Source organism: Globicephala melas, chromosome 2 (genome assembly GCF_963455315.2).
Source record: "Globicephala melas chromosome 2, mGloMel1.2, whole genome shotgun sequence".
Lineage (NCBI taxonomy): Eukaryota > Metazoa > Chordata > Mammalia > Artiodactyla > Delphinidae > Globicephala > Globicephala melas.
The window spans coordinates 114,244,230-114,270,635 of NC_083315.2; the positions used below are offsets into that span (position 1 = coordinate 114,244,230).

General features: G+C 37.7%; 3 protein-coding genes across 10 annotated transcripts in view; 2 read left to right on the forward strand and 1 right to left on the reverse strand.

Moving 5' to 3' along the window:
• Positions 1 to 1,270, forward strand: part of LOC115852212 (signal recognition particle subunit SRP54) — an 86,683-nt gene extending 85,413 nt beyond the window's left edge. The window contains exon 6 of the mRNA XM_070044959.1: positions 999 to 1,270. The gene's annotated coding sequence lies outside the window, so the exon portion shown is untranslated. The remainder of the gene's footprint in view (positions 1 to 998) is intronic.
• On the reverse strand, positions 146 to 26,156 carry PPP2R3C (protein phosphatase 2 regulatory subunit B''gamma). 6 transcript variants are annotated; one of them, XM_060294746.2, is made up of 14 exons: positions 25,730 to 26,130; positions 19,766 to 19,846; positions 19,169 to 19,296; positions 16,283 to 16,387; positions 15,224 to 15,336; positions 14,717 to 14,814; positions 13,463 to 13,533; positions 10,269 to 10,401; positions 9,015 to 9,070; positions 8,862 to 8,937; positions 7,933 to 8,069; positions 4,944 to 5,081; positions 2,682 to 2,741; positions 146 to 859 (listed from the first exon to the last, which is right to left on the reverse strand). In XM_060294746.2, the coding sequence occupies exons 1-14, from the start codon at positions 25,785 to 25,787 to the stop codon at positions 671 to 673; spliced, it is 1,443 nt and encodes a 480-aa protein (XP_060150729.1). In that variant the 5' UTR covers positions 25,788 to 26,130; the 3' UTR covers positions 146 to 670. The 6 variants fall into 6 exon arrangements, with proteins under 6 accessions (XP_060150729.1, XP_030710646.1, XP_060150733.1 ...); XM_030854786.3 differs by lacking the exon at positions 19,766 to 19,846 and having other exon boundaries at positions 25,730 to 26,126; XM_060294747.2 differs by lacking the exons at positions 146 to 859; positions 2,682 to 2,741 and adding an exon at positions 2,748 to 4,436 and having other exon boundaries at positions 25,730 to 26,156.
• The window catches only part of PRORP (protein only RNase P catalytic subunit), a 138,086-nt gene continuing 137,463 nt past the window's right edge, over positions 25,784 to 26,406 (forward strand). For 2 of the 3 annotated variants that reach the window (XR_009563095.2, XM_030854781.3), the window contains exon 1: positions 25,788 to 26,108. The gene's annotated coding sequence lies outside the window, so the exon portion shown is untranslated. Of the gene's footprint in view, positions 26,109 to 26,406 lie in introns of all 3 variants that reach the window. The other variant, XM_060294743.2, reaches the window with a different exon arrangement.

Genomic DNA, 26,406 nt, shown 5'->3' on the forward strand with positions numbered 1-26,406 from the left:
CTTTCATCTCTTAAAAATTAAACAGTATAACTGAGAATCTTTACACCTAGTTAACAAATTCTCTAACAAAAATCCTTAACAAAATGGAGTTAAGTTTTGTAAAATGTAACCCTGGTGCTGGTTAATAAAGGTAGACAAATGTTTTTTATAACAATGATTTTAATTAAAGTAAAATACTAACTTGAATACTTTTTATTGAAACATTCTATTAAAATAAACATCATGTCCAAATACTTGCCAGAAATGAAATGGCCCTACTCTGATGAATGGGGAAGTCTGTAATCTTTGATATACATAATACTTTAGAATATTCAAGGTTAAATGATATAATTTAAACTATCAAGTATTCAAATTCTTAGTGACTAATGTCAGAACTATTCCATTAAAACTTCCTTTATTTCTAAAGATTATACAGATTCAAAGTGGACTCCTACCTTCACCAGATCACACTTGCCATATTTGAGCTAAGTGAAACCAGAATTTACTGACTCCTAATTTGGTCCCATTTCTTCCAGACCACTACAACCAAAATTCCAATAACCAGAACATTTGCTGTGTTCTATAGACATATGAAGTGTTTTATTTAGACCATTTCTAAGGATTCTGCTTCAAAGGTTTTACATGTAGCATTCAAGCTTATTTTAATGAATACAGTCTAGTCTTTGAGAGATCATGTATCATCAAGGTCTGCAGAGTTTTCATTATCATTTGCAACAAGGGCTTCTCTATTCTCGTAAGTCCAGAAGCCATTCAGATCAATTAGAATGGTGGTGACTGTGTCTCCTTGATTACTGTTGATTAAATCCTGAAGAGAGATTTTCAAAGGATCCTTTGGTTTTACCATGTCAAAGATTTCATCCTGCAAGAGAGGAAAAAAATACAATGAAATCTGATATCTGATTCACTTAATTTCTATCATAGGGTGATCTAAAATTCAGGGCTGGCACTTGAGCTTATGTAAAATTTTTTGTTCCAATTTTTTCTTTTTCATTTAACAGGCAATCCACCTCTTCTCTATACGCACAAAATTTTATTGGAAGATTCCTTAGGTACAGGCATACCCTTGGAGTACTGTGAGTTCAGTTCCAGACCACCGCCATAAAGTGAATATTGCAATAAAGCTAGTCATGTGACATTTTTGGTTTCCCAGTGCATATAAAAGTTATATTTATACTATACTGTAGTCTGTTAAGTGTGCAATAGCATTATGTCTAATAAAATATACATACCTTAATTAAAAAATACTTTATTGCTAAAAATGCTAACCACCATCTGAGCCTTCAACGAGTTGTAATCTTTTTGCAGTAGTAACACCAAAGGTCACAGATCACCATATAACAAATGTAATAATAATAATAATAGAATATTGTGAGAATTACCAAAATGTGACACAGAGACACCAAGTGAGCAAATGCTGTTGGGAAGATGGCACCGATAGATTTGCTTGACTAGGGTTGCCACAAACCTTCAATTTATAAGAAATGCAATGAAACAAGGTATGCCTGTATGTGTCTTACAGAGGAACTGAAACTCAGAGTTTAAGCTGCATAGCTAATTAGCAGCAAAACTAATGCAGTGTTCTTTGAATATATGTTAACTAACTACTTATATTTTTCTGTTGTCTTCTAACTGGTGATAAAGCAAGGCCTTGATTTAAGTGCAAACTTGGCTCAAAGTAAAAACTTAAATGCTTTAGAGCCAAGACAGTGACAAAGCTTCATTTCCAATAATGATGTCAACCTTTTACTCTGGACCTGGAATGGGTGGGGGGAGCTCGGTATTAAAGAACTAGTCATCCACAGTGACACTAAACTGTGCTAAAAATGACTGGAATATATGGAAGAACCTCTTCTATATTATGACGTGTACTATAAGATTACTTACGGGGAATTAGTACATGTTTTCTAATCTGTTTGTAGTAAAATCACTCAAAGTATTTAATAGCATTTAAAGAGGCAAATTGCATTTTTAAAGGTTAGAACAATTCAGGTAAACGAAATGCATGAACTTTTAATCTTGTGTGTATGTGAAACTTCCCTTTCCAGGTTGGTGGCAGTTTAAAATTACTAGTTCTTAAGTTGCCAGTTGCATAGTTTCAAATTTTTCTCACTTATATTAAACCAAAATAGCCCTTTATCTCATTATACTTGGTTAAAACTGGATGGGTTATTTTATTACATTACTTCACCTGAACCAATACTGGATACTCAAAGTGGTTCATAGCTGGTAAAAGTCTGATTACTAAAATGCTAAGTAGCAGCATGTATTTCAAATAGTGGTAGTTTTCATACTGTAAGATTGATGTTTCCTTAAATACCAAAGCAAGCAAGCTCTTTGAAGTAGCAGACTAAAAACGTGCCTGAACCTAAATAGCTCCCCCAAATTCAGTTTACAGTGGAATAGACTACCAAAGGATACAGGCTGTACTGATTCTCTTAGTTTTCAATCAAAATGAATGAATGCTTCCAATGAGAACACGAGACTGACAATGCTAAAATCTTATACTGCACAAATCATTAGTCCAAGTATGTTCTCAGTTTCTAATGATTTAAATATTAATTCAGAACAAATAACAGCAAATACTTGATTTGGTTCAGTATTTCGTAAGTTGCTTTCAGGTAAAAACTTCATTTAATGCAAATGATTATGTGGTGTTATGTAAATTAAAGAAAAAAAGTAACCTTGACGTCTTGAAATGAAACAGGATCCTGTCCATGGATTTTCATTAGTTCTTGTATGGCCTGTATTTAGTAGAAATAAATCTTTAAATAAAAAACAAAATATGCAACATTCCCTGTCCTGTCCCATGGTCCCTTTCCAGTTCCATTTCCTATCCTTTCAGACCATAGGCCTCATCATTTTAACCGCTCTTGCCAATATTCTCAAATTCCTTGACCTTGCTTCACATCTGCTGAGGAAAACCTAAACACTGGATTAGTGTAACCATCAACCTTTCTAGACCTACACCTTAGCTATGGAGAACTTCATAAAAAAAGTATACAAGAGTACAGATTACAATTGCATAGGAATGGTCTCCAACCCCAGATGGGCCTTTAACAGGCCTAGCAATTCTGTTATGACCTGCTTCTCCAATTTTCCAGGAACGCTATTCATACCTTCACCATTCTTTAAGGCACCAAATCCACCACCTCCCCTCCCACCCTACACTTTCTCTTCTACTTGACAGAAAAAATGGAGGTAAACCTCCCTCAAACTCTTCTCTTTTATGAACTTTAACAAAAAAATACTGCCTGAGAATCTCCTGTGATGCAGTTGAACTAACAAATGTTTTAGGTGGGAGTCATTCACTGGAAAATGTGAAGCTTAAAATTCTTGGAAAATAATATGTTCCAAGTGCCTACTCTGTAGTGCCACTGATATCAGAATGTGCACAGGGCATCTCTTTGCAGCAGATGAGAATCTGAGTACACTTGAAGCTACTAGAGCAGGAGACCTGGATGGAATGATCTAGAGTGCACCATCTGGGCCCAGCTTTTATCACTGGGATACTGATGTACAAAGGCTCTAAGAACAGTCCAGGACTGTAGGGTTCAGCACCAGTAACTTTTTACCTTAGCCCATACAACCAAGCCTAAATAAACTTTGATAAAATAAAGGTATGAAATATTTTCAATGTATTTAATAAATAAAATTTAATATTCAAAGAGTAGAGGATACTATAAAAAATCTTTATGAAAAGGGATTGAGTATTTAGCTTCCAAAAGATATATTTACTTTGTTTTCCTAAAACTGAATTTTCATTTAATAGGTCTGCCTAAAGTGGGGGACATCCCTATGATGGGTGATATTCTCAGATGAGCCACTGATATAAGCCCACGTAGCATTCAATTTTTAAAAAATGCATTCTAATACTGGGATTGTAATTTATCCTTATAATAATCTGCAGTCATTACTACCTACAAAATCATAATAGAAAGCTTTTCAGGGAATTTAACATGAAATTATGAAATATATACTCTGAAACTCAGAAATCAAAGTTATTTTAAAAGTATCAAAAATTTTTTAAGTGGAAAAGAAAAAGCCTCTGGGGGAAAACTTCTTACGACAAAGATGTGAAAATGTCATTTTTATTGTTTAAAAAAAATTTCTTCTTACTATCAATCTTAACCATATAAAAATCAGATGGGATGGTCTTCTGGAAACTAGCTATAGAAATGTGGCAATGGAATGGAACACTACTGTACAAAACCTTTCCATCAAGTAGAAAAGTCACCGTTCAAACTGAGGAATGATTTATCTTTTTTTTTCTTTTTTTAACATCTTTATTGGAGTATAATTGCTTTACAATGGTGTGTTAGGATTTATCTTAAAAGGGAAGACATTCCTACATTTACACCTGCTGCAGCTGAATGCTTATCAGGTAAAATACAATCAAATTCCACTTCAGAGCTCATCATGTTATTCTCTGAGACCACCTACGGCACAGAATAAGTATTTCAGCAAATCTGTTTCACACTGAAATGCAGCCCACAATTCTAGCCAATTTTTAAATTTATATTTTTTACAGCATAGCAATTAAAAGAATCTACAGGTACCAGATGTGCAAAACTCCTGTGGAAAGGAGCTACCTTTTCTGTACTGTATAATTAAAGTTTCTGTAGGATTTTACATACTAGTTTTTAATCACCAAGAGCATACAATTTCTCAGGTATGTTTGTATCTCCACTGGCTAATAGCCCCTGACGTATATTTACACACTTTTTAGTATTCTACGACTAATCAAATCAGTATTGATTTAGCCCATTTATGTTTTTAAAAATAGAAAAAAACAAAACTAAAACCTGACTTGATTTCCTTCTGAAATCTGTTAGGTAAAACGCTTTTGTTAAATTTAAACATCCCAAGTTAGATAAAATTGTCATTGGGTAGGTAATTTAAACCAAATTGTATAACAAAGACACATTTACACAAATGAGACTTACCCTAAAGAAATAATTAAGGGAAAAGACATTCAGATATCCTTTGTTCTCAATGTCAAGCAATTTGAAAATATATTGCAGAGCTGCAGGTTCTTTTCGGTTTTCTAATGCAAGAACAAAATCCAGGTAGGTCTTATAGTCCTATAGAAAAGAAAATGACATTCATTAGAGGCCTTATTTGTAATTAACTTTTCAAGTGACTGATGATTTGAAGACGTTTGTAATCAAAGATGGCAATTTTTGTAAAAATATGAAACGAGAAATCCATACTTAATATATACTTAATGTTGGTTTCTAGGAATTCTACATAGCAGTTTATCTGTACAGGACAGTTTGAGGGGGCACAGCTCATTTTCTTATGAGAGATTTGCTGTGTTAAGCCATAATTTTCATTCATTAGGCTTTTGAAATGGACAGACAGTGACTAACCTTTGCATGTTGCCACTAAATTTGTATTTTCATTTCGGTGTGGTCATTCTGAACTAGTTTTAAACTTTAATTCAGATGATTTCCAAAAAGTCATCTTAAGAGTGCCAGAGTGGCTTCCCTGGTGGCGCAGTGGTTAAGAATCCGCCTGCCAATGCAGGGTACACGGGTTCGAGCCCTGGTCCGGGAAGATCCCACATGCTGCGGAGCAACTAGCCCGCAAGCCACAACTGCTGAAGCCCACGCGCCTAGAGCCCGTGCTCCGCAACAAGAGAAGCTATCACAATGAGCAGCCCGTGCACCGCAACGAAGAGTAGCCCCTGCTCTCCGCAACCAGAGAAAGCCCGCACGCAGCAACAAAGACCCAACACAGCCAAAAATAAACAAATAAATTTATTTAAAAAAAGAGTGCCAGATATTCTACAGTGATCTGACACTGTTCTCATCCAAAAAGGGGGCAAGAGAGTACAAATGAAGGCTGAAAAGACACGAACAGAACAGAAAGCTTTCTCTACGAAAAAGGGATAGTCACAGATTACTTTTTCTGCATGTTTAATAAAAGTAAAGTACTTGGGAGATTCTCACTTGGAAAAGTTTATAATCTTGGAAAGGATTTTCTTAGGCTAAGATTAAGAATTCTTTTCTGCATAAATCGTAGTATAAAAAGCTAGAGATGCAGCCTCATCATGGTCTAAACTCCATGCCTAACTGTAGCTTCTGATTTTCTTTATTCACCAGGTTATTAGCATACTCCAAGCTCCTCACTGTTAACTGTAGGCAGCTGTGGGAGTCACGAAGCAGAGTTTTTGCACCTTTCCCTCTGCAGTTGGCTAACGATGGTGTTATTTAGAAAACTGTTATTAAAGCTAAATGATAAAACCTAAAACCCTGATTCTCTTCTGACAGTATGACCATTTCTTAAGCATCATTGGTTTGGAAAAATCAGATCCTTAACACATATTTTTAATAGCAAGAATGGTGACTTAAAAATGCTATTTAGAATTTTCTTCTCAAGTATTTTGCATTGTTGTGATAAAAGGACAGGTGCATGTTAGCAAATCTTTAGCTGCTAAGGTAGCCACTTAGAGTAATACTACCTGATTCTTAGATTTAAATTAAATCATGGCATATGTGGTACTATCTCTGACCTGGTAATTTAATGAATGAACCATCTATATGAAAATAGTCAATAGGGTTTACCTGTTTTTCAGATTTTTTTTTTTTACTAGTCCACACTTCTCTACAATAGGTGCACTGACAATGAAATGAACAAAAATATTAAAATTTTCTGTTTGCCCTGAGTCCATAAAGGAAGTAATGTTTTTAAGCAAATTTACCTTAAGATCAAAGGTTCTAAATAATTTGATCTCAATTATTATCTCAAATAATTTGATCAGTTCATACTTCTTAAGATACTGTTATACACTGATATGAAAATAATGCTGTATCATATCAAGAAAAAGGCTTTTGTGATTAAGAAAATGGACAGAGGACCTGAAGAGTCATTCTTCTTTTTGTTTTTTTAATAAATTTATTTTATTATTTTATTTTATTTATTTATTGTTTCTAGCTGCTTTGGGTCTTTGTTGCTGCTTTGTTGCTTTTCTCTAGTTGCAGTGAGCGGGGGCTACTCTTCGTTGCAGTGTGTGGGCTTCTCATTGCAGTGGCTTCTCTTGTTGCAGAGCACGGGCTCTAGGCATACGGGCTTCAGTAGTTGTGGCACGTGGGCTCAGTAGTTGTGGCTTGAGGGCGCTAGAGCACAGGCTCAGTAGTTGTGGTGCACAGGCTTAGTTGCTCCACAGCATGTGGGATCTTCCCGGGCCAGGGCCTGAACCCGTGTCCCCTGCATTGGCAGGCGGATTCTTAACCACTGAGCCACCAGGGAAGCCCAGGAGCCATTCTTCTGAAGAAGACATCAGATGGCCAACAGGCAGATGAAAAGATGCTCAACATCACTAATCACCAGGGAAATGCAAATCAAAACCACAATGAGATATTACCTCACACCTGTCAGAATGGCTACCATTAAAAAGATAACTAACAAGTGTTGGCAAGAATATGCAGAAAAGGGAACCCTCATACACTGCTGGTGGGAATGCAAACTGGTGCAGCCACTACGGAAAACATTATGGAGGTTCCTCAAAAAATTAAAAATGTAACTACTATATGATCCAGCAATTCCATTCCTGGGTATTTATCTGAAGAAAATGGAAACACTAATTTGAAAATATACATGCACCCCAACGTTCACAGCAGCATTATTTACATTAGCCAAGATATGGAAGCAACCTGAGTGTCCATCGACAGATGAATGGATAAAGATGATATGGTATACATATACAATGGCATACTACTCAGCCATAAAAAATAATGAAATCTCTGCACAGGGAATATAGTCAATATTTTACAATAACTTTGGTATGTAATCTATAAAGACAGTGAATCACTATGTTGTATACATGAAACTAATATAACATTGTAAGTCAACTATATTTCAATTTAAAAAAAAGGCTTTTGGAAGTTGTGGGAGCCTAAATTTTTAAAACTTAGAGATTTAAACTACTACCATTTCTCCATCGTAAGTGAGACACTCCTGGAAAACACGGTCTAAGAAGACATTGGTCATGGTTGCTGTTCCATAGCGGGAGAGTTCTTCTTTACTGAGCATGCCATTGTGATCCTTATCAAGATTCAAATATTGGCCTTGGGGAGAAAGATGATCAAAAGACACTTACGACCAAAATAAAGTTCTAACTAAAAGACAAAAGAATAAACACTAACAAAAAGTTATTTTTATTGGTTAATATTTTGATTTTTAAACTAATTATGTTACAGTCATGGTAGACATCTGCTATCCCTGCAATCTCTATCAGAACAACTGTTAAGCCAGAACCAGTCAAAGAAAACTCATCATAAAGGTCATGCCTTTATGCTATTTCACTTACATCATTACTTGTTTTCAGTTTGCAACCTTCTATAACTTTCCTAGGATTCTAAATTAGATGGAGGTAGGGGTCAACCAACATAAATCACTGAAATGCTGGCACTTGAAAGCAGAGGTCAAGGTTGCCAAAATGAGTCACAAGACCACCCAAAAGGACAATGTAACAGACTAATGAAATTCAAGAAAAAAAGCAAACTAGGCCCTAAAACACACCCCTCTGTGGACCCTGAGAGTAGCATTTTATCACAATGCAAGATCACAGGTGATGTTCATAATAATGTTCCTGAGTCAACAATAAAAAAGTCAAACCACATTCTTTATGTTAAAGTGTTAGAAATGTACTAACTTAAATAAGAGTGACAAAAATATAAAATGCTGGTATTTAAACAAGTAAAATTTAATAATCTAGAATATAAGCTCTTAAGGAAATTAGAATACTTTGATCTTAAGGTAAATTAGGCTATGTATAAAACTGTCCTTTGAACTCCAGTTAATGAAACATTAACTGAGGAACGGATAATTCAAATTATAGCATTACTATAGGAACATACCATACACCCGTAGGGCAGAAGGAGCAGAAAACCAATTTGTTTCTTGACTCTCCTTGGACAGTTCCTCATCCCTTAACTATATGAGCATAGAGACATAATTAGAAGATAGCAACTGTGAAGTGATATAATTAAGTAGTTTAAAAACATATTTACCTCCAATAAATCATCTAGGAAGCTGCATGCTAAAATATCTTGAATTTTTATCTTCCCTTTAAAGAACATAAACACAATAACTTAATTTTAAAAACAAGAGCAACTCAATTTTATAAAAGTATTATTTTAGAAGAGTAACCGCACAATTGATATTTTAAACTTCCTAGCTCTCATGCTCCAAAGTCCTTACTATGTATTTCTGTGAAAAGGGAAATCTGCAGGGAATAGTTAATAAAATCTCATATAGGTATGTCTACCTATATACCCCCAACTATATACATCCAATTGAGAAATTCCAAAATTACATTGAGACCAGATTCCAAAAAAAGTTGTGTTAATTTTTTTGTGGTTATGGATATGATACTGTCAGTAGTCAAATAAGGAGTCTGCTTCCAGTTTTCCTTTGCAGGTTCTGGAATAGAAAGCAGTATAGAGGCGTGGTTAAGAGAGATGGGATTTAAATGCCACTCCTAGACATGCAATCCATCTAAGTCTTAGTTGCTTCACACATAAAATGTGGGTAATAATACCTTCCTAATGGAGTTATGAGAAGAAAATGAAAGAATCTATGTAAAATGCTTAGCACAGTACTTAGTACATAATAAACAGTCAAAACTGTTGGCTATTATTATTGCGTAAATTTCCAAGGAAAAAGATGTGTGTGTGCCTATAATGGAGGCGTTTAAAAAAACTGACAGCTACCCCATTCTGTGATGGACTCACAGCTGCATTTTCAAGGACAGAAGGGGCTTTGATTTGGGCCTCTGTCCCAGACACATGTATTTAAGCCTAGCACGTTAGAATAGTTGATAAATGTACTGTGAATGAGGCAAAATTTACAAATCTGATCCTCATATAGGATAGTTAACTTGAAAATGAGAAAAACACATCATGGCTAAATGGTCCTCCTACCTCCCAATTCATATTTTTGATCAAAAAGAATAATGCTCCAGTATATTACCTATCAGGGATAGCAAATTATATCAGAATACCTGGCTTCTTAGATCTGGAGAGAATATACTTCATTTTAGAGATGAAAACATTGTAAAAAGGTTAGGTGATATACCCACTGTCACAGAGCTGATTATGGTTGGCACAAGTAAATCAAAAGATCTACATGTCAAAAGATTTATATACTAACGGCAATAACATGTTAGGAAAATAAATAACATTTTAAAGACTTTTCTCTAGTTATTGAGATTTAGAAGTAATGATAATCTTATAATATCTAAGTTAGATAAGATTTTCTTTTACCTGTTCTTAGAGGGTCTAAAAAGAAGAAGAACTTCCTAACTGCTGTACAAACATAAAAGGAGTAAAAAGATTTTTCCAGCCCATCTAATTGTGGCAAAGTAGGGATAAGTTCCAATATGTAGTTTTCTAAATCCTGAAAGAACAAAACAAAATAAAACTTGAAAGGGTTAAATGTCTGATCTTGTTTCTTCATGAGATACTGGAATATAATTTCAGTCCTAAAAATTATTCAGTATTAAAACTATATGAATGATGAAATAAATTCATTTGTGACTGAGTTTCAGATATTTTTCTTGGCTTGTTGTTTTCTTTTAACTTTGTTTATGATGGTCTTTGCTCTCAGATTTTTAAAAATTTAGCTGAACTTACTTTTTTAGACTTTTTTAGACTTCTGAGCTTTGTCATACTTAGAGAGGCTTTCCCTATTCCAAGATTACATATTTAAAAGCCTCTCATGGTTTCTTATATTTATTTTAATAATTTCATTACTTTTGCTTTATCCATTGTAAAGTATAATGCTTCTAGTTCATTTGAGACACTTTATAATTTAGTTGTAGAACAGATGGCATCTCAAACATGGTGTGTCCAAAATTGGACTCTTATTATCCCCAACCCTGGTCCTCACCCATATTCCCCTATTCCACCATTTATTCAAAGTAAAAAAGTTAAACTTGGTTCCTACCTTTTCTTCACCAAGGCCCCCACCCCTTACCCCCAAAATCTAATCCAGCAGCAACTTTTTGTCATTGTTGGGGTGTGTGTGTCCAAAATATATACTAAATTAATCTATTACTGGCTTCTACAGACATCACCCTGGTCTGGGCCACTATCATCTCTCACCTGGACAACCAGAGTAATTTCCTAATTATTTCTTCTTTGACTCTAGGCTCTTTACAATTCGTTCTCCACACATCCAGTAATTTTTAAAAATGTAAACCAGGGAGTTCACTGGTGGTCTAGTGGTTAGGAGCCCGGAACTTCACTGCCGTGGCCAGGGTTCAATCCCTGGCCGGGGAACTGAGATCCCACAGCCACATGGCCAAAAAATAAATAAAATAAAATGTAAACCATATCCTGACAGATTCAGCTTAAAAATTCTGATGGCTGGGCTTCCCTGGTGGCGTAGTGGTTGAGAGTCCGCCTGCCGATGCAGGGGACACAGGTTCGTGCCCCGGTCCGGGAAGATCCCACATGCCGTGGAGCGGCTGGGCCTGTGAGCCATGGCCACTGAGCCTGCGCATCCGGAGCCTGTGCTCCACAACGGGAGAGGCCACAATAGTGAGAGGCCCGCGTACCGCAAAAAAAAAAAAAAAAAATTCTGATGTCTTCCCATTAGTCTCAATATAAAATCCAAACTCTTTATCATGGTCTAACAACCCAATATGTGGCCCTGCCTACTTCTCCAACTTCACCTCCTGTCACTCTAACCCTCGCTCATATGCTCCAGCCACACTGGCTTCCTTCTGCTCCTAGAACAGGTCAGGTTTAACTGTGCCTTGCGGACACTGAACTTGCTGTTCCTTCTGTATTACATTTTCATAAGGCTGGCTTCTTTCTCATCCTTCATGGCTAAAACTCAATCACTATCTCAAAGAGGCACCTCTTCCATCTTATCTAAAATAGTTCCCCAACCCCAGTCATACACTTTCCTAGTACCCTATTTTCTCCTTAGAACTTGTCACTCTTTGAAATCATGTTGCTGATAATTTAGTGTCTGCCTCCCCACTCTGCTAGGAAAAAAGCACCATAAGAGTAAGGCTTAGCAATGTACCTGGCACAAATAAGTGTTTGGTAATTGCTTATTTAATAAGATTTAGTAAGTGAATGAGAGTTTGCCTATACTACTCAAATTACAGATGTTGGCTCTGGAAATTACTGTCTTTTAAATAAGGGAGACACAAAATCTGGTTTCAAAAGGCAAAGTGCCAAGGTTAGGAGAGTTACTTCTTTTCTTTGAGAGAAATGTTTTCTTTCATTGAGAGAAGGGAACATTACTCCCTTTTAAACACAACTACAGAGATATACTGTTGCTTTTCTCTCTCTTCCTCCCATTCTTCTTTCAATTTTTGTTTCCATTCATGGGAAGAGGCAAGAAAAGTTCGTTTTGTAAACCAACTAATGGCTGACAAGAATTCTGAGAGCTATAGAAGTACTCCAATATCTGACCTGAGTAAGTATCAACTACTGTTCAATACATCTTGCAAGAACCTTTTACTGTCAAGCTGATCTGAACCTTAAAGGACAAGAATTATACTGTGGCCCTAGGTTTTTAAGTGTAAATATCCAGTATGAGCTAACAGATTCTATCTATAGAAATCTGGATAAAACAGAGTGCAACAAATTATAACAGGAAACATAAACTATAACAGGGAATTTACATCTCTTTAAATTTTATATCTGAATATTTATTTAAGTGATTAATTAACTTGGTTCATATTTATGCATAACTCCCTTACCCCTTTGTATATATTTGGGAAAAAAAGCCTGAGCTGAAAAGAAGATATAGATTGATTGATTGATTGATTTATTTATTTGCTTGCTTGCCACGCTGCGCAGCATGTGGGATCTTAGTTCCCCGACCAGGGATCGAACCTGGGCCCCCTGCCTTGGAAGCTCGGAGTCTTAACCACTGGACCACCAGGGAAGTCCCCATATAATTGAAATACCCACACTTACAAGAATAGTGATTTGGATCATGAGGCTATAATTCTCTGTTGATAACCTGTTGATAACCAAATTAGTGCCTAATGGGAAATAAATAGCCTCTTGGTAACAGACCTTACAACCCAAACCTGCAGGTGGGACTATAGTCACATTATTTTTCTTATATTTCCTAAAAAAGGAAAAACTACTGGCCCTTACATTTTAAAACAGTCATACACTGATAACACTCATGAATAACCAAAAGTTTTTCACTGTTTCTTCAATGATTTTTAATCCAGTTAAAACATTACATTCTTTTCTTCTCCTTTAAAAGGCTTTTTTTTCTTTAAAGGTTGGAGAAAAAGAATTTAGAAGGGAATTTTTGTGACCAATATACACTTAAAAAGTTCTTTAGTAACACGTTATTTGTAAAAACAAACAAAGCAGAGAAACAAAAACAAAATAAGAATTATCTGTAATCTCAACACCCAGTGATAACTACTGTTTAGCATTTTGGTGTCTAGCATTTATTAAAGTAGGTTAATACTTACAGATTCCCGGAGATACCCTTGTCCAGCAACATCATATAAACTGAGGCCTATTCTTGTTTGATGAAGCCAAACTGACAATAAAAAAGAAAATGAAATATAATTATTAAGATTTATCCTTTAGTGTATATATATATATATGCATAAAAGGAGATAGATTAGAGAGACAAGCTAATTTAATGACTCTATAAACATATTTTTCTCACATGTATTACTTATCTCATTAATCCAAAAATTGTTTGAAACAAAATAAATATACCATAGAATTAACCGCAGATATCAACAATTCTACCATGCCTAAAGTGACAGTAAAGCTGATGCCCTTGAGAATACTGGTGTTCCACCAAAACAGGAGTTCTGATATTATGCCTTTAATGAAGCAGCTTTTATTCTACTGAGGTTAATTACCACAACCAAATATTAAAGCTCGTACACACAGGACTTGACAGGTCATTATGGAACTTATAGGAATCATAACAATTCCAACTTGTTTAATAAATACTCCTTGAGATGATGCTACAGTTGTGAGTTTGAAACTATCCTCTCAGGCAACTCAACCTGTAATATATTGGCGAAATAAAATTACCAGTGAATTAAAGTATTTCAAATAACCATCCATTAAAACTCTTGGTTCAGCTTTTTTTTTTTTTTAGTGTTTATTTATTTTTACTTGTTGACAGTTTTGATTTATTTATTTATTTATGGCTGTGTTGGGTCTTCATTTCTGCGCAAGGGCTTTCTCTAGTTGCGGCAAGCGGGGGCCACTCTTCATTGCGGTGCGCAGGCCTCTCACTATCGTGGCCTCTCTTGTTGCGGAGCACAGGCTCCAGACACGCAGGCTCAGTAATTGCGGCTCACGGGCCCAGCTGCTCCGCGGCATGTGGGATCTTCCCAGACCAGGGCTCGAACCCGTGTCCCCTGCATTGGCAGGCAGATTCTCAACCACTGCACCACCAGGGAAGCCCCCTCAGCTTTTGATATATCTAGTTAGCTAGTATCTTCAAGATACATGAGGCTTTTGTTTTGTTTGTTTTTTATAATAATGAACCCAAATGTATGGTAGAAACTTTCAGCTCTAGTAAGTTCCAGGAGAGAATCATAATAATAGGAAAACAAATCTTGGTCAAAAGACAAGAATTCTGTTATTCAAATTTACTAAGAGTTGTTTGACATGGAAGGGATACTATAAAAGCACTGACTGGAAACCTACTTGATTCCCAGATAGAAGGAGTTCAAGTACAATGAAAATGAAATCACCTTTTCTCATGACATAATTAAAGAACTGCATGATGGAAATTCTTCCATAAGAATCTGTATGAAGGAGTTTAGCAAAGACTTTTGCTGCGAAAAATTGCCTAAGGAAAGGAAATAAAGATTAAATCATCTGCCAATGTAATATAAAAATGACTTCTGTATGATTTAGCAGACAACAGCATAAATTCAAACAATTAAAAATCAAAGTGGTGGGAAAAAAATCAAAGTGAGAACTATAGTTCAAAACTGAAAATGTTAAGCCATACATCTTTAATTCTATTGTCTTAAGAATGAGGACCTATAATGCTGTAAATAAGCTATATTATTTCTTTTAATAACTTTATACCAATGTAATTTTCTTGACTGTAAATAATTTTATTAAACTTTATTAGTTTAATGAAAAGCTGACTTAAATTATCATATTATTGACTTAAATTTTCATTAACATTTACTTGAGGCATTTAAAATGCTTAACATAACATACTCCTTTGTTAATCATATTATTCTTACTTGCACTTTGGTCCAGCTTTTTCACCAACCTTTAAAAAATTTTCATAATTAATCATTGCTTCCTCTCCAATCATGGGTGGTGTCTGGTGCTTGTCCAGCAAAAACCATAAGTTCTTAGGAGAATTGCAGAAATTAAGATGTTATAATCAACTGCACAAAATTTAAAAACGTAGTTAAATGTGTTATTTCCATTAAAGTGATAGACTACTGTAGGGTCAAAATGCAAGGGTTTAAATCCCAGCCCTGCTCTGTGATCTTGGACAGTAGACTTAAAGTTTCTGTTTCAATTCTCATCTGTAAAGTAAGGATAACAGTGTCTACATCATATAGTTACACAGATTAAAGAGGAACAGTATATGAAAATTTTAGAACTTAGTAAACACTCAATAAATGCTAGCTATTTATTTATTTTTTTTTTTGCCATGTCACATGGCATGCAGAACTTCCCTGCCCAGGGATCGAACCCACACCCTCTACATTGGAAGCGTGGAGTCTTAACTACTGGATCACCAGGGAAGTCCAATGCTAGCTATTTTTTATCATGTTATTAGTAATCAAAAGGATAATAGGAGATGATAGTCTTCTTAATATTACTCCCTACAGTAGTGGTTCTCAACTTTGGCCACACATTAAAATCACCTATGGAGGGCTTCCCTGGTGGCGCAGTGGTTGAGAGTCCGCCTGCCGATGCAGGGGACACGGGTTCGTGCCCCGGTCCAGGAAGATCCCACATGCCGCGGAGCGGCTGGGCCTGTGAGCCATGGCTGCTGAGCCTGCGCGTCCGGAGCCTGTGCTCCGCAACGGGAGAGGCCACGACAGTGAGAGGCCCGCGTACCGCAAAAAAAAAAAAATCACCTATGGACTTTAAAAAACAATACAAAACTATCCTTGGGACACACAAGCTTTGCAGCTGATTCTGGTGGGAACCATCGCTACAGAGCCTGTGCTTTCAGTCACTGCACTACTGGCTCCATTTAGGCACCCCAAGATCCCACATGACACATGTAGTACAAATAAGAAATGGTGAACCTCCAAAGCAACCTTTTATTCCATTCTTACCTGTAATTCTTCATTATCTAACAGTTCCCTGCTTTTCCTTTGCAGAAAGACGGCTCTGGATTCTTCTCTTAATTTCTGTAGTAAGACCTCATCTTCAGCTGGCAGCTAAAAATACACTGTAGAGTTAATTTCTACACTTAAATTCTAGACTATTGGGTTATGTAAAATGTATTTGGCTTCAAAAAACTATGTATACTACTGTCTCAAAATTACTTTTTGTATCTCAATCTTGCTTAATTTTAGGTCATCATTTATTTAAAAAGTTCATTTAATAAAAAGAGATCCACAGAGAATTCAGTGATCAGTGAAGCCAGTTCTGCCTGGAAAAGGCTAACCATCTAGCCCAAGTTTCTTTATTTAGATCCATACAGGTTTACTTAAAAATTAAACACAACATTTAGTATGTGCCCATAATATATCAGGCATCAATACACTCATTCTAATTTAATCCTACTAGCCCTGTGAGATGCATTTCATCATACTCAATTTAGAGGTGAGGAAATCAAGAGATGGATGACTTTATCAAGAATACATATGCAGTTAGCCAGTCCCAGACTAAAGATTTAAATCTTCAGAGTCCAAGTCTGTCTTAATTTCTTATGAGTTGTTTGGTTTGGTTCCCTGTACTCCTCTGTCCCCTCAATTTCACACCTAATGTTAATGACTTGCTCAAAGTTGTGCAACTAAAGTAACAAAATTTGAATCCGGGTCTTCTGACATCAGGGATTTAGTGTATTTTCTCTTCTCCATCTCATTTCCATCACTGGCTAGTTAGGTACCTCTCCCAATTAAGTAGACTTTAATGCTATTTCCTAGTGACTGCTAGGAGTAAAGTACTATGACAGATGTTCAACGTAGGATAACCATCCCCAAACTAAATGTATCCGAATGTCATGCTCTTATTTTACTTTATGACCACCACTTTTTCTATTTTCTCAATGTAGCTCAAGTTTCATTTTATATTTGTAGAGCACTGTTCCCATTGTAACCTTAGATAATAAAGAACTAAATTAGGATTGGCTGAAGAGCGACAGTTTTAGCCAAGTATGCTTTTTGAGACTGGGTCACCTTACTTCCTAGAGATAATTAGCCGATGTCTACTAGTTGGCCTCCAAAGCAGAGGTTCGTCCTCCTGTGGTGATTTCCTTAAGCAGGGCTTTAAAATGACTCATTCTAACAACTTCAAACAATTTGCTTTGAGGATTTCTTCTTACTTTTCTGTAACTTTGCCCCATTAAATGTAGCTAAGTAACCCACAGTCCAAATTGGGGGCTATGGTTTTCACTTTTTATTTCTAAGAACTAAGATGCCATCCCTCCCATCAAAAGGGATGGAGAAGGAATATGCATTAGGAGGTGAGGCTGGGGCTGAGACTGGGATTGTGCTCCAGTGGCTAGTCAACCAGCTAACCAGCCAAGGAGAGAAGTGGTGACCAAAGATGACAGGTGGTTTCTCTAAAGCAGTGGAGTGGAAGTAGAGGAAGAAGAAACAAGGGAAAGAACATCCCACAAATCCACATCTGCAGACCAGAAACCATTTGGGATCTGGAAGAGGTCAGAGAAGAGATGGAAAAGGGGGAAAAGGGGATTCCCTCAGAAAACACAAGGGGATGGTTGGTACTAGAAATACAGGAAAGTTGAGTCCTGGGAATGGAGTAATGTCAGCATCTGAGGGCTGTTCCTGGGTTAGTAAGATAATGCTTTCACAATCCTGATTACATGAAATAATGAATATAAAATGCTCTGAAGTACGTAGACACTCAATAAATGGCAGTCCTCTTCCCACTCCCCGAGACTATAAAAAATTCTCAGTTGTCTAACTGCCTCTGATTAAGAAAGTGTGAAATGCAAAAAAGCAACAGCAATATGATGTGACCCCATTTTTGTTAAACACACACACACACACACACACACACACATATAGAAATATGTAGAAGGATTCATGTAAAAATGTTTATTTACATCTCTGGGCAATGTTATGGGAAAATATCAACTTTACCTATTTTTTCTCTTTTCCATGACAAACGTGGATTAGTCATATAATTCTTAAAAGTCTGGGAGACATATAGTATTACAAAAAAGTTTCCAGTAAAATGGTTCACATGTACACAAGTACAAAAAAGTTTGTACTTGAAGAAATAAGTTAAAATTATCTGGATAATCTACCTCACTCCTTGATGCAAGCAAAACAAAATATTTACTTTCTTTGCAAATAATGTTGTAATTAATTGAGTTTAGGAGGTAACAGGTTTAAGAGATATTCAGCTAAAATTCCAAAGTTAACTTTTCTATAGTAGTTACATTTCCCATAATACTAAATAGGACTTATTCTTTTCAGAAGCCTTCAATTTCAGCTGTAAATATCTTTCTTAAAGTCTTACTGTTTTATCTATAACCCTCCTCAAAGCCTTCTTTACCATTTTGGCACAAGGAAACATATAATTAAGTATAACTCTTAAAATTTGTTTTCCACTCTCAATCTATTTTTCAGTTTAGCCTTGAGCAAAACATTTTACACCTTATGAGTAAAAGACAAAGTTAAAAATTGTGATCAGCCAAGTAAATCTAAGTCTTATAGAAAGCCTGGCAACATAATCCAAAAGAATACCTACTACTAACATCCATAATAAAAATTAGGAGGAAGGAAAAAGCCTACAGTTCAAAAAAAGTGGCAAATAACAACTTTGTGTTTTTATACCTACTTATATGAAAAACCAAGATTTAATCAGGTCAAAAATAATAAGGTCAACTAGAATGAAACAATAAATGTACAAAATTTAAAATATAATCAATTTGTTTATTTATAAAATATAAGATTTTTAATCCCATTTGAAAAATTACATTTCATTTACAAACTCTGCAAGACATTTGCTTAGATACCACTTACCCTATAATAAAACCGGGGAATGGTCTTATAGAATTCATTTGTGTTTTTTCTACCTCCTTTCCATTCTGAGTAATACTTGGTAAATAAATCCATTTCTTCATCTTTTAATTCTTGTTCACTTTTTTTTTCTGGTAACAAAACACGTTAAGGAGGGGAAAGCACTTTTAAAATCAAACAATATTTTTTTCAAGACATCTATACACTATGGTCTAATTACAGTACCAAAAAGGCCTTCACAATTGTACTTAGACACTAAGCATCTATATTAACTTTCTTGAAATACCAAGAATCACTATCTTCAACGGAAACAGCCTCCTCTACATCTTCTTCCAGTTCTCAGATGCTCCCTCCGCTTATTTTTATCACTATACTTGTCTCTTTCTCAAGTCATTGCCTCTCTTATAGACCTGACATGTTCTAATTCATTCAATCAAAAGTTCTCACTGAGCACCTACTCCAAACAGAGCGCTGCACTAGACATTGGGGCTAGAGCAGCGAGAAAGCAGGCACAGCCCTTGACCTCATGGGAGTTTCAGTGTCATAGTCACTATTCCTCTACCTATCTGAAGTTCACACCTCAGGGTGCTATTACCCAACCTGCTTGCTGCTGGCAGATGGCCATCTCATTTAGCAATTCCTCCACCTTGAACCATGAGACTGGTGCACAGCTTTCTTCACCTGCAATCATTATGGAAGAATAAACATTTAGGTGGGTAAAGGTGCCCCCTCAACTCTGAAGGCTTCCACCTCTACTGCACTCTGTTCACTCAGAAAGACCACAGATCTTACCTGTTCCTGTTCTGAAATCTTAAACTCTAATATACTCTCAAAAATTTTCTCTCCTTCTGGTTGTTATTCAAAACCTCACTGCACTAGCACAAAAACAGACATACACATCAATGGAACAGGATAGAAAGCCCAGAAATAAACCCATGCACCTAGGGTCAATAAATCTAGGACAAAGGAAGCAAGAATATACAATGGAGAAAAGACAGTCTCTTCCATGAGTGGTGCTGGGAAACCTGGACAGCTACACGTAAAAGAATGAAATTAGAACATTCTCTAACACCATATTCAAAAATAAACTCAAAATGGATTAAAGACCTAAATGTAAGACCACAGACTATAAAACTACTAAAAGAAAACATAGACCACTCTGACATAAATCGCAGCAGTATCTTTTTGGATTCATCTCCTAGAGTATTGGAAATAAAAACAAAAGGGACCTAATTAAACTTAAAAGCTTTTGAACAGCAAAGGAAACCATAAACAAAACGAAAAGACAACCTACACAATGGGAGAAAACATTTGCAAACAATGAGACCAACAAGGGATTAATTTCCAAAATATACAAACAGCTCATAAAACTCAATACCAAAAAAAAAAAACCCCAAAAAACCCAACAAAACCAAACATTCCAATCAAAAAATGGGCAGAAGATCTAAATAGACATTTCTCCAAAGAAGACATCCACATGGCCAACAGGCACATGAAAAGATGCTCAATATTGCTAATTATTAGAGAAATGCAAATCAAAACTAAAATGATGTATCACCTCACTCCAGTCAGAATAGCCATCATCAAAAAGGCTACAAATAATAAATGCTGGAGAGGGTGTGGAGAAAAGGGAACCCTCTTTCACTGTTGGTGGGAATTTAAATTGATACAGCCACTATGGAGAACAGTATTGAGGTTCCTTAAAAAACTAAAAATAGAGTTACCATATGATCCTATAATCCCACTCCTGGGCATATATATGGAGAAAACTATAATTTGAAAAGATACATGCACCCCAATGTTCACTACTGGAGCACTATTAACAATAGCCAAGACATGGAAGCAACCTAGACGTCCATTGACAGATGAATTGATAAAGAAGATGTGGTATATATATACAATGGAATATTAATCCATCATAAGAATGAAATAATGCCATTTGCAGCAATATAGATGGACCTAGAGATTATCAAACTAAGTGAAGTCAGACAAATATATGATATCGCTTATATGCGGAATATGAAAAAAAAAGATACAAATGAACTTATTTACAAAACAGAGAGACTCAGACATAGAAAACAAGCTTATGGTTACCAAAACCTCACTGCACTTCAGCCTCATTGAGATCTTCAATTCTGTGATCTGTTTTCTCAAAAGTTTTTCCTCTTCTTGGTCTCACTTTTTTCTCAACACGCGTGTAGTTGTTCCCCGAAACTCCTGCCTGCGTTTCTGCCATATCTGCCTTGTTAATTTTTAACCTTGGACCAATTTTATAATCTGTTTACTAATGCTCAATGGTGCTGGAGAAAACTGCCAAATTTTGCAAATATTTGGTCCCACAAATTTATTTCACGGTTACTAATAACTCAGCCTCCCCAAACCACCAATACATATTTTATTTGCGCCTGATGTCCTCTTGGTGACTGACTGCTCCAGACTTTCACTACATTCCTCAAGCCCCCTGTGTTCACCCTCAACAGATGAGAATCCCACCCAGTTCACCAACAACTGAGTCTACTGGGCATGGATACCCACAAACATCTAAGTGGAGTGGGAGGACAGGAAGGTATCAAATCTGCATCTTACGTTCTTCCTGCCAGTTTCAGGGGAAAACGTAGCTCTTCTCTCACCCAAGGCTAACCCCTCATTGTCCCATCTCCTCCGCAAAACTCCTTCCTTTCTACCTGTTGCCACACATGATTCCTTCTTCCTCATCCACTTTCTCAAATGAAAGGCCTGTGTTGGTGATCTCTACTTTCTTACCTCTCACTATCTCTTTATGCAATCCTGCCACTCTATGGAAACTGCCATGGCAACATGTGACCTAATTGTTTAGTTTAATGGACACACCTGTCCTTGATTTCTCTCTTAAATTTGATACTGTCCATGATTCTAAACTTTTTGTAGCTTCTATGGGACCACACTCTGTTGATTCTCCTATTTTATGGCTATTTCTTCTTTTTTCTTTTTTTATTTAACTGATCTACTTATTGTCTGTCTTTATTCCAATTTTTATTGGAGTACAGTTGATTTACAATGTTTTGTTAGTTTCTGCTGTATAGCAATGTGAATCAGTTATATATATACATAGATCCACTTTTATTTTATTTATTATTATTATTTAAATAAATTTATTTATTTTGGGCCGTGTTGGGTCTTTGTTGCTGCACGTGGGCTTTCTCTAGTTGTGGCGAGCAGGGGCTACTCTTCGTTGTGGTGCGCAGGCTTCTCATTGTGGTGGCTTCTCTTGTTGCAGAGCACGGGCTCTAGGCGCACGGGCTTCAGTAGTTGTGGCACGTGGGCTCAGTAGCTGTGGCTCGCGGGCTCTAGAGCACAGGCTCTGTAGCTGTGGAGCATAGCCTTAGTTGCTCCGCGGCATGTGGGATCTTCCCGGACCAGGGCTCGAACCCGTGTCCCCCACATTGGCAGGCAGATTCTTAACCACTGCGCGACCAGGGAAGTCCCTCTTCTTTTTTCTTAATCTTCTTCCTCTATCATTTCAACTTTCATAGTTTAACCTCTAAGCCCCAAACCTATGTCACTAACCCAGACATTGCACTAAACTCACGCATTCAAAACAAAACATTTTCATCCTCATGCTCCAACATACCTAGAATAACTTTCCCTATCCCTCACCTTACTACTCTTCTTCTAATTCCATATTTCCATCTCAGTAAGTGGTCCCACTATCATCCAATCACCTGAGCCCAAATCCCAAGAGTCACTTTAATTACATCATTCAACTATTCTAGGGATACACAAGTATATGTGTGAGTGGATGAGTGCATACACACATGCAGCTTTCAACAGTGTCAGGGATACTGACTCTCTCACTGAGATAAAATCGACCAAAAAAAAAAAAAAAAAAAATGAAGGTGAGGAAGCTGCCTATCCAGATATCCAGGGGGAACTGCATTCCAGGAAGAAGGAACAGCCAGTGCCAACGCACGAAAATGGGAGTGTCCCTGGTGTGTGCAGGGAAGAGGGAGGCAGCCAGTGCAGTTGCAGCAGAATGAGCCAGAGGGAATAGCAGGAGATGAGGGACACCAGATAATGGGGGGGCAGGCCACTAGGCCTTTGGAAAGACCTTGGCTTTCATTCTGATGAGGGTGAGAGCCACCAGAAGGAATTAAGAGGCTAATGCAGTAATCCAGGTGACAGATGGCGGTGGCGTGGGCCAGGGTGGCTGCAATGGAGGTGGCTAGGAGTAAATTTATTCTGGATATATTTTCTTTTTAGTCCCAGGATTTGCTGACACACTGGATGTGGGTTTTGGAGAAAGAGAGCAGTCAAAGATGTCTCCAAAGGTTTTGACCTGAGTAGATGCGATTGTCGGCAACTAAGATGGGGAAAACCACGAGCAAGCAAGTTAGGAAGGAGAGTGGGAGTTCAATTTCAGACAAGATTAAGATGTTAGATCCAAGTGGCCATGTCAGGTAGACAATTATTGATAGATATATGAACCTCGAATTTGGGATGAGGTCCAGGCTAGAGGTATACATTTGGGAGACATTAGCAAATAGACATTATTTAAAATCATAAGAAGGTGAGTGTAGACAGAGAATAGACACTGACCAAGGCCTCAGCCTTGGGCCCTCAAATGTTAAGTTCTTGGGAGGAAGAGGAAGAAAAAGCAAAGACTGAGAAGGGATGACTGGTGAGGTAGTAGGAAAACTAAGAGAGTGTGTCTCCCAGAAACCAAGAGAAGAAAGTATGTGTAGGAGGAGGGAGTGACCTACTATGTTCCTGGCAGGGGCTGCTGGCTGGTCAAGTAAAATAAGGACAACTGAGCACTGGAACAATGTGAAGATCACTGACGATCATGACAAGCAGGAATCAGAGACAACGACAGATTCAACCAACAACTCTTTTAACAAGTGTTGCTATAACGAGGCATAGCTACAGGTGGAAGTTAAGAAAGTTTCTCTAAGGTGGGAGAAATACCACCATGTTCATATGCTGATGGGAGTGAATGAGAGAAAATCTCATGATGCAGGAGACAGAGGATGACTGTAGGAGTACATCCTTGAGGAGGCAAAAATGGGGTCTAGCACACTGATGAAAGAAATAGCCTTCAACAGAAGTAAAACCTATACGATTTACTTACTATTTTATCATCTCTGCCAACACTAAAGTGTAAGTTCTACAAGGACAAGGATTTCTGTTTACTGCTATAGCCTAGGTTATCCAGATAACAGACATGCGATGGAGTGGGTTTAGGAGTGAAGGGGAGGAGAAAGCACAAGTACAGGTAAATTTTCCTAGAAGTTTTCCTATAAGGGGTGCGGAGAAAAGTAGCAAAAGCTGGAGGGGGTTGTGAGATCAAATGATTTTTTTTTTAAATGATGGGGGATATTACAGCATGTTTGTCAGAGCTGATGAAAATGAACCAGTAGAGAAAGAAAATTTGATGGTGTATAAAGGAGAGGATAAGGCCAGAGTGAAGTCAGTGAATAAAAGAAAGAAACGCGATCCAGCGTTGGAGTACAGGGACTGTTGGCCAGTTCACCATTTTAACAGTGAAGGCAGAGTGCACGGTTGCCTATAGTGGGTGGGGAGTGCGGGGGGGCTGACAGAAATGGTAAATGGGAACAGGTGACATTCCTCTTTGATTGCTTCTACTTTCTCAAATATATATACTAGTTCATCAGCTAAAGGTAAGGAGTAGATAGGACATACTGAGGATTAGAGGTTTGGGAGATGAGAAGGAACTGCCTTAGAGTGTAAGAGAGCGAATGTCTAGGGTAACGCGGAAGAAGTGTAAATGAATGACTGAAACACCTACTTTAGGTTAGTGGACATGAATTAGAAGTCAGGAAATTCACCAAGGTTTCGTTTTTCTCTAACTACTTTCAGCTGTCCTGGATGCAGTTGTGAAACAGTAAAGATAGTTTTAACCAGGTTGATTAACAAACGTGACGCAGAGGGAAAGAGATAAGGAAAAATGGATTATTAAGTCTAAAATGGATAAGGAGGGAAGTGAAAAGTGTGACAATAAAAAGGCGGTAGGGGTAATGGATTATAGGTTCTAATAGGATCAAAGGGTTGATGGCGCCAGGACTCTCAATTATCCCTCACAAGTCTAGGTCAGGACCATGCAAGTGCATGGCTAAGGTAGCTTTTCATTCCCGCAAATCCCTTCCCAGCGAAGTGTCGGTCAAAACTCTCTGAGGGCTTCCCTGGTGGCGCAGTGGTTGACAGTCCGCCTGCCGATGCAGGGGTCGCGGGTTCGTGCCCCGGTCCGGGAAGATCCCACATGCCGCGGAGCGGCTAGACCCGTGAGCCATGGCCGCTCAGCCTGTGCGTCCGGAGCCTGTGCTCCGCAACCGGAGAGGCCGCGACGGTGAGAGGCCCGCGTACCGCAAAAAAAAAAAACCCAAAAACAAAAAACCCAAAACTCTCTGGATCCCTAAACCACATCCCAGTCAGCCTCCTTTGTCAGGAGAGGTTTTACCGAAGCGAAAGACACGGCTCCCAGGTGCTGCTCCTCCCCATCCATCCTCCCCCCTACCTCCCGGCGTTTAGGGCCTGGCTCTCTCTGCGGGCGGCCCCTCCCAAACTCACTGTTTGGACCGGTGTTGGGCGTCGCTATCCGCCGGCGAAGAATTTCTTTCCAGTCCATGGCTGACTCCGGCCCAGCAGTTCCCGCATTTGCTGTTTACTAACCGCTCCACCCCCTGCCAGCTCCGGCGTCAACACTGCCCAGCCCCGTAAAGGTTATGAAGGCCGCTTAATCGCCATCTTGGACGCGGGCGGAAGTCGGCTAACCCGGCCAAATCGATCACCGTAACCACTGCGGAGAATACGGCGATCACGCTAACAGCAGGGAGAGCAGACGTGAAAGAAACGGAGAGGGAGCCTCCTTAAGGCAGCTTTCCAGCTTCACCACGCTGTATTTTAAAGGCGCAGAAGGAGTGAAGGGGAGGAGAAAGCACAAATACAGGTAAATTTATTTTCTGTAAATTAATTTTCATCTTGAAATATATTTTCATCTTGAAATTTATTTTCATCTTATTTCATCTTTCATCAAATTTTATTTCATCTTGGCCCTTTGGCACTTGTGCGCCACGTGATCCAGGAAGTCCTTTGGCTCTTCCGGTTCGAGGGACGAGCTTTCTAATTTCACAGTTTCTTTTCATTGTTCATGGCGGATATGTGGAAGCCCTAAAGTCTCCCTGAATGTAGTAGGCGCCTTCAGCAGCCGCTCGTGCCCCCTCCTGCCAGTAAAAGATTCAGAGTCG